Source organism: Dipodomys spectabilis, unplaced genomic scaffold (genome assembly GCF_019054845.1).
Source record: "Dipodomys spectabilis isolate Male_0828 unplaced genomic scaffold, ASM1905484v1 ptg000365l, whole genome shotgun sequence".
Lineage (NCBI taxonomy): Eukaryota > Metazoa > Chordata > Mammalia > Rodentia > Heteromyidae > Dipodomys > Dipodomys spectabilis.
In genome coordinates, this window is record NW_024871042.1 from 7,432,314 (window position 1) to 7,440,199 (window position 7,886).

Sequence of the window (7,886 nt, forward strand, 5' to 3'; positions counted from 1 at the left end):
CCCTTTCTCTTATTTATTAGAATGACATCACAGGATACCCCTTGTGTGGCCTGTTTGGGATAGAAGGGTTGCAGAGGTTGTGGGAGATTGCTCTCTGGGGGTGTGGAGATGGAATGGATTTCTTCTCTTCTGCAGCTTTCTAACACCCCCTTGCCCATAGTGTCTCTACCAGTGTCTTCTCTCCACGCCCCCGGCTGCTAGGGCTAGCAGGTCCCGAAGCCTTCTTAAGAGGAGTTCATAATGGGCCGGGAGTACACTCCCTGGTAGTAGGAGGTGTCTGCGGCCAGTGGCGAGGCGTCCAGGCCCCCTTTGTTCGTGACAGGGCCCATGGCCAAACTGCCCGGCATCGGGGAGCCATAGCCAGGATAGTGCATCACCTGTTCATACGCCTTGAGGTCCATTTTATGGGACTGGTGGTGGTGGTGACTGTGGTGGTGTTGCTGCTCGGAGGACATGAGGTTGTTGATGGAGAAGGGATGGTTGAAGGCGTAGTGGTGCTCGGGCTTGAGGTGGGCCTCGGGCGGCAGGCCAGGGTGGTGGGGCGGGCCCAGCAGGTGGGCTGCAGCCTGCTGCTGCTGCTGCCCGGGCGAGGGCGCTGGCTCCGGGGGACTCAGTGCCGCGGCGGGCGCCCCCTTCAGCTCCCCCAGACCCCCTCGCTTGTGCTCCTGGCACGGGGAGGCGCTCGAGTGAGGTGACTCAGTGCCCGCGGGAGTCTCCGAGGCTGATCCGGCCGCATCCCCGAGCTGAGCCTGGGAGGCTGGAGTCCCGGCCGTGGCCTTCTTGCCACCGCCCCCAGCGCCAGCAGCCTCCTTCAGCGCCAGCTGCTTCTCACACTTGAAGCGCTTCTGGCGGCGCAGGTAGCAGCCATTCTCGAACATGTTGCCGGAATCGGGGTGCAGGGTCCAGAAGGAGCCCTTACCGGGCTTGTCGGGCGAGCGGGGCACCTTGAGGAAGCAGTCGTTGAAGGAGAGCGAGTGGCGGATGGAGTTCTGCCACCGCTGCTGGTTTTGCCGATAGAAAGGAAAGAGGTCCATGATCCACTGGTAGATCTCGCTCAGCGTCAGCATCTTATTGGGGCTCTGCTGGATGGCCATGGTGATGAGGGAGATGTACGAGTACGGTGGCTTGGCGTGCGTGTAGCTGCGCCGGTACGTCTTGGGGTCGCGCGCGCGGCTCAGACCCGCCTGCCCGTACATGGGGCTCATGGAGTTCATGTTGGCATAAGGGGCCAGACCACCCATGGCCCCCGCCGCCTGCCCGCCCAGCGGGCTCAGGCTCGGACTCAGGTGCGGTCCCATGCCCGCCACGCCAGCTGCTCCAGCCGAGCCGCCCATGCCCGCCATGGCGCCCGCGCCGGGGGACATGCCCGCTAGAGACGGGCTCATGCCTGCGCCCACGTACGAAGACATGTTCATGGAGCCCGCGCTCATGTTGCCGGAGCCGCTGCCCATGGCGGCCGCCGACATGCTCATGTACGTATTCATGCCGTTCATCCCCAGGCCGGCGGCGTTCATGTTGCTCACCGAGGAGTAGCCCTGTGGACACACAGCCCGGAGAGGCGGGCGGGGGGAGGGGGAAGGGAGCGACAGTGTTAGCACCCCGGATCCAGCTTGCTCCCACACTTCACACCCATCGAAGTGCAGTCCAGTCTCCCGCCTCCCGGGAGGCCTCCGGCGAGCGCTTCCCTCCCCTGGGTTCCAGTCCCCGGACATCGAGTCCACTTCACCCGGAGCGAGCCGTGATCGCTCAGCGGAAGGTGGCCAGCGGGCTGCGGCTGCCGGATACTGTGTTGTCTGGTTCTCCACCCTTCTGTGCTTGCCTCCGACTCTCAAAAACAGCGGTCCCCTGGAGTGCCAGCAAATCAGGCACCCAGCTGTACCCTCCTCTCTCACCAGGTCTCCCTAAGTTCTTCCCGCACCAGGAGACTTGTGCCAGTGCCAAGGCCCAGAGTCCCCGGGTGCCACCCCCGGTCTCCCAAAGTAACCTTTGGGACATTGGTCCCCTACGTCTGAACCTTCCCAACGGGGGACACACCCCATCCACTCCCGGGTCTCAAGGGGATCGGGACACAGTGACTGCGAGGAGTCCGCCGCCAGAGAGAGGCGTGGAGCCGAGGGCTAGGGAAGGAACCGCGAAGTGGTGGGGATGGAATTACAAGCCGCTGGGCTTGGCAGTCACAAACTTTTCTTTCTCTTTGTCCACTAGTCTGTGACTCTGTCTCCACCTCAGCCCCCCAACCCCTACCCACCTTTTCCTCTCCAGTTCTCCCCCCCCCCCCCGCCCCTCGCCGGCCGACCTCCCACCCCTCCCCAGCCGCGCGCTGCCAAACATAACTCTGTTAGGATAGTGCGTGGCTCGGCCACGAAGAGGATTTGGAGGCGCTGCGAGTCAATATTTGATCACAAAGTTAATATTATCTCAAGGCTAACAGTGTGTCGTATAAAAAAAAGAGGAGAGAGAGAGGAGAGAGAGAGAGAGAGAGAGAGAGAGAGAGAGAGAGAGAGAGAGAGAGAGAGAGAGAGAGAGGAGATCCATTTGAATCCAAGGAGAGCGAAAAGAAAAAAAGAAAAAAGGGCAGCTGTCCTGAAAGGCTGGGGGTGGGGGGCGAGTGCCCGGAGGGGAGCGGTCCTGAGGCTGGGGACGGAGCAAACGCCGCCAACCCCACTTCCCCCTGGAAAAAAAGCGAGCGCTTACCTCGGGCTCGGCGTAGTAGCTGCTCCAGTCGGACGCCTCGTGCCCTTCCATCTTCACGGCTCCCAGCATACTGGAAGCCGAGTGCATGGCAGTTTAAAATTTAACAGCCACAACAAACGACCGGCAATCAGCCTCCACCCCCACCCTCTTAAAAAAAAAGTCTGCGAAGGCACCGTCCCCTCCCTCCCTCCCTCTCCCGCGCGCGCTCTCTCGCTCTCTCCCTCTCCGCTCCACTCCCTCTCTCTCTCTCTCTCTCTCTCTCTCTCCCTGGGCTGGCCGGAGGCGGTAGTTGGAAGTGGGCGGGAGGGGTGGATCGCGGTGGAGGGGGCCGAGGAGCGGAGGTGGCCCTGACCGACCCCGCCGTCGGGATCGCCCGTCGCCACCGCTGTGCTCCCCGGCTGCCCGGTTGGAGGCTGAGGCTGGCTGGCAGTGCCGAGCCGCCCGGAGGCGGCGGGAAGCTCGCGGCGCGCGGGGGCAAGGAAGGGGGGGGGGGAGGAGGAGGAGGAGGAGAAGGAGAAGGGGGGTGGAGGAGGTGTGGACCGCCGAGCGGACAAGTGCCGCAGTGACGTGGGCGGCTGGTGATATAGCGCGGCGCGCGGGCGCGGGCCTCCAATCCCTAGACCCCGGGCAGCCCATTTGAATAATCAGCTCACACCTAGGTGAGAGGAAGCCCCAGCCGGAGTCCCGCACCTGCCCCTCTGCGCCCGGCTCCCGCCCCGCTCCTGCTGCGCCCGGGTGGAGGTGCTGGCCTGGAGAGAAACGGGCGCGCGGGCATCTCGGTGGAGACCCTTCTTCCTCCACGCAGAATCCTCCGTGGGCGGAGAAAGCTGGGAAAAAGCCACCCACCCCCGGGAGCGGCTCGGACTCCTGTCCCCGCCCTGCCCATAGCTGGGAGAAACCCAGAGCGTCTCTCTCCAAGGGTGCGTCCGGCCTCCTGCCCCGCAGAGCCTTATTTAAACCGGATTTATTTATCCCGGGTTGCTTTTCGCTCACGGCGGCGCACAGTCCCTGTCAAAACATCTAGCAGGTGACAGCCAATTTGCAAAGCGCTGTCGTATTTAGAAAAACTGTGTACACACCTTTAACTCGCCCGCCACTGCTTGGGAAGGCCCCTCCCTGTTACAGTGAAGTCCCGGAGTGGCCTGGGCCGGCGTTTGGGGCGCGCTTGGGCCGCTGGCCTTCGCCTTCTGCTTCCTTAGAGTCCACCTCCTGCGACTTACTCGGGGGTGGGTGTGGGGGGCGAACGGGTGGCCGCCGCCTCCAAGAGCTGCAGACGACGCTCTGGAGGCTGCGATTTCCCTCTGTCATTCAGGCCAGCGTGGTTCAAGGTTACTTTTCAGTCACCACCTAGGTGCCCACAGCATTTCGTAACTAAAACAAACAGGGCCGGAGGTGGAGAGGTATAGGAGGGGAGAGGAGAATAAAGAATCGATACTGGGGGCGAATGGAATGACTTCAGCAGGGTCTCTGTTCTTTCTGCTTCCCACAAGGGCTATTTTTTTTTTAATTAGGATTAAAAAAATCCAGGAACTTCAGCAAACTGTATACTTCTCTTTTATTTCTGCTGGATGCAAAACTTGTCACTTGGTCTAGGTTAGCTACCAAAACCTCAGGAAACCCAGATTTGTGTGTGTGTGTGTGTGTGTGTGTGTGTGTGTGTGTGTTGAGTTTATATGTGTTTAGTTACGCAAGGTCTCTCATAGTTTTGAAAAACTAGCTGGGCCATGGGGATACAGTCCTGAGCATTCTTCTTCAGAGATGCCACCAAAAAATAAGAAAAAGAAAGAAATAGTGGATCTCCAGTGCAGGCCCCTCAGGAGGTGGTGGTAGCAGAAGGTAGAGATGGGATGGCAAGCAAGGAGTTGAGCCTTGGGAACAGACTCCTGGAATGAAGGCCAGTCAGGCGGGAATGTGAAGCAATGGAAGCATGCAGTAGATATCAGGAACCATGTCCCCCAACCCCGGCCCCCCCTGGGGCTTTGCATACCTTTTGATTGTAGCTGTTGTAGCTTTGGACAATATATATTAAGCAAAGCATTAATTAGTCCTCTGAACGAGTTCAGGGCCAGACTCTCCCATAAACCAAGGCAGTTTCTGCTGAAGCTGATGCCCTGTGAGAGTGCAGAGGGATCTAGAGGAGAGGCAAAGGGCAGGCATGATGAATCCAGAAAGTGCATAAGCACATCAAGTGAACATGGACCTGGATGCCAGAGAGGTCAGATCCCTAGCATCCCTAGCAGGCAAACGATTTCTGCATCCTACTAAGTAAGGACTTGGAAAAAAGGGGTGCACTTATAAAACAGCCCAGAAAAGAAGCTACTTTACAAACCCTTCTACAGTGACCAGGGCTGAAATACATTCACAACAGTTTTCCCAAGCACACTGCGAACTGGCTCTCCTCCCCACAGAGCACTTAAAAACCAAAACCGACACAAGGACAAACAGGCTGATTTCTGGGGTGTCTGGAATTGAAAACTCAAGAATATTCTGGGCTGATTGCCAGTGGCTCACACCTGTAATCCTAGTTACTCAGGAGGCTGAGATCTGAGGATCATGGTTCAAAGCTAGCCCCAGCTGGAAAGACTGTGAGGCTCTTATGCCCAGTTACACACACACACACACACACACACACACACACGCACACACGTGCGCGCGTGCACACACACACACACACCAAAACACCTTGGAAGTAGAACTGTGGCTCAAGTGGTAGAGCGCTGGCCTTGAACAAAAAAAGATCAAGACCCTGAGTTCAAGCCCCAGGACCAACACACACACACACACACACACACACACACACACACACACACACACACAGAGGAATACTGTGATGGCCTGTGTATGGGTGCGAGTGAACTCATGAGCATGCCCACTCTCCTTTCCGATTTTGCTCCTGGTTGAATATTTGGACTTAGAAATCATTCCACGTGCAAAATGAGTGACTAGATGTTGGGAGAGAAGGTCCTAAGGATGAAGGGAGCTACTGTCTTAGCAAGCCGACCTTGGGAGCTTCTTACCTTTATTCACACCCAGTTGGTGGTCAGGATCCAGGACAGCCGGGAGCGCTGGGCGATGGCTTCTACAGTGACACGGCGCCTCCTGTCGGCGGCTAGGCTGCGGGGCGGACCCAAGGCTTCACTTACTCCGCTTTCCTAACCCCGCAGGTCCAGCAACTGTGCACCTTCTCCAGGTCTCTCTGAGAACCCCTCCTCCCCAGATCACCTCCCAGGGCTTTGCATCGCTTGGGGGAGAGTGCCCCTGTCCCGAAATTATGTGCAAACGCAAACCAGCCTGTGACCTTTTGGCTTGGGGACTGCTGGGCTGCATTTGAAACCCTACAGTTTGCTTTATAAACGCCATGGAGTTTGCTTCCTCTCCCCCTCCCCTCCCCCCAGCTAAGCCGTCTTTGGTGGCGCTACTTTCCTCCGCACACCTCTGGTCCTCCCCAGAGCTATGATTTCTAAAAATTGATTCAGAAGCCTCCTACCTAAGCTTCAAGCTGGAATGCTCTAAACTGTTCCCCCAGCTTCCCTCCGGGGGACAACAGGGGGTAGGGGGGTGGAGCTCGCAGAAACGTGGGCTATAAACAGGTATCTGTCTTGATCCCTGTTAATCCAAACCCCACCAAGGACTCCTGTGCGAGTTCCCTTCCCCCTTCTTCCAGTGCTGCTTGATTTCTATCCTAAAGCCTCCTTACAAGCAAGGACTGTACTTACTTGTGCGGGGGTTTGTTTTTTATTCCAGATGTCACCAGAGTGGCAAAGAGATGTTGTGATTTTGGCTCAAACTCTGTGTGTGTGTGTGTGTGTGTGTGTGTGTGTGTTTTCTGTCTCTGGGGAGAGACACTATGGTCCAGTGTCCCTTAGCATAACTCCTTCCCCAAATTCTCTTGGTCTATGAAACTAGGAAGGGGGCATCAGTAAAATAAAACTCAGCTAGGCGCTGGTGGCTCATGTCTGTAACCCTAGCTATTAAGGAGTCTGAGATCTGATATCTCTGGTTTGAAGCTAGCCCCAGTAAGTAAGTCTGTGAGAATATTATCTCCAACTAGTCACCAGAAAACCTGAGAGCTGTGGCTCAAAGCAGTAGAGCAAAAAAGTTCAGGAATTGTGCCCAGGCCCTGAGTTCAAGTCCCTTAATGGAGAAGGGAAGGAAGGGAGGGAGGAAGGAAGGAAGGAAGGAAGGAAGGAAGGAAGGAAGAGAGGGAAAGAAAGAAACAGAAAAGAAAGCTGAGCTTCCTTAAGCCACAACCCACAAAAATACCAGAGGAATGAACAATAAACAACTTATTCATCTGATCACTACTCCAGCTGATAAAATTCTTTAAGGAATAAATATCCAAGAAAGGCCATGCTCAAAGTTTCTCAGTCTGTCTCAGCTTGTAGGTATGTGGTGGTGGAGGTGGTGGGTGGGGGTGCACACACATATCAGTACTGGGGCTTGAACTCAATGCCTGGGAGGTGTGCCTTACAGTTTTGGCTTAAGGCTAGAGCTATTGCTTGAGGCACAGCTCCACTTCCAGCTTTTTTGGTAGAAATAAGAGTCTCATGGACTCTCTTGCCTTGACTGGCTTTGAACCATGAGCCTCAGATTTCAGCCTCCTGATTAGTTAGCATTATAGGAGTGAGCCACTGGCCCAGGTACAATTGAGATTAAAGCAGGAGAGATGGAATTATGACTTACAGTCTTATTCAAGTAAACATTGTACTTTCAAATAAAGGTTTTAGGGCTGGGAAGTTGGCTCAGTGGTAGAGCGCTTGCCTTGCATGCATGAGGCACTGGGTTCGATTCCCCAGCACCACATAAGCAAAAAGAAAAAAAGCTGGAAGTGGCGCTGTGGCTCAAGTGGTAGAACGCTAGCCTTGAGCTGAAGAGCTGAGGGACAGCGCCCAGGCCCAGAGTTCAGGCCCACAATCAGACCCCCCAAAAAAAATCAAATAAAGGTTTTAGTTGATAAAAAATCAGGTGCTCACCACCAACCCCTCCACACACATGTACTGGGTAGAACTCTCAGGGTGAATCCCACGGACTCATAGAAGAAAAGGTATGGAGTGTGTCAATGTTTATAAGCATTATTCCATTTTATGAGTATGGGCTAAATTCTGAAATCTATTAAGAAAATCAGACTGTCAGAATTTGTCTGCTTGGTTTCTTAGATCTTTGAGATCACACCTCAGCTAAGCACACCTTAC

At 55.7% G+C, this 7,886-nt stretch overlaps 1 protein-coding gene across 1 annotated transcript; it reads right to left on the bottom strand.

Moving 5' to 3' along the window:
* Positions 1-224: 224 nt before the first annotated feature.
* Positions 225-2,781, bottom strand: Foxa2 (forkhead box A2). Its single transcript, XM_042666533.1, has 2 exons — positions 2,695-2,781; positions 225-1,535 (listed from the first exon to the last, which is right to left on the bottom strand). The coding sequence occupies exons 1-2, from the start codon at positions 2,779-2,781 to the stop codon at positions 225-227; spliced, it is 1,398 nt and encodes a 465-aa protein (XP_042522467.1).
* Between the last annotated feature and the right edge of the window lie 5,105 nt (positions 2,782-7,886).

Coding starts and splice junctions, on each gene's coding strand:
- Foxa2 (XM_042666533.1), bottom strand. CDS start 2,781: ATGCACTCGGCTTCCAGTATGCTGGGAGCCGTGAAGATGGAAGGGCAC. Junction 1,536..2,694: donor GCTACTACGCCGAGCCCGAG/GTAAGCGCTCGC, acceptor GTGTGTCCACAG/GGCTACTCCTCGGTGAGCAA.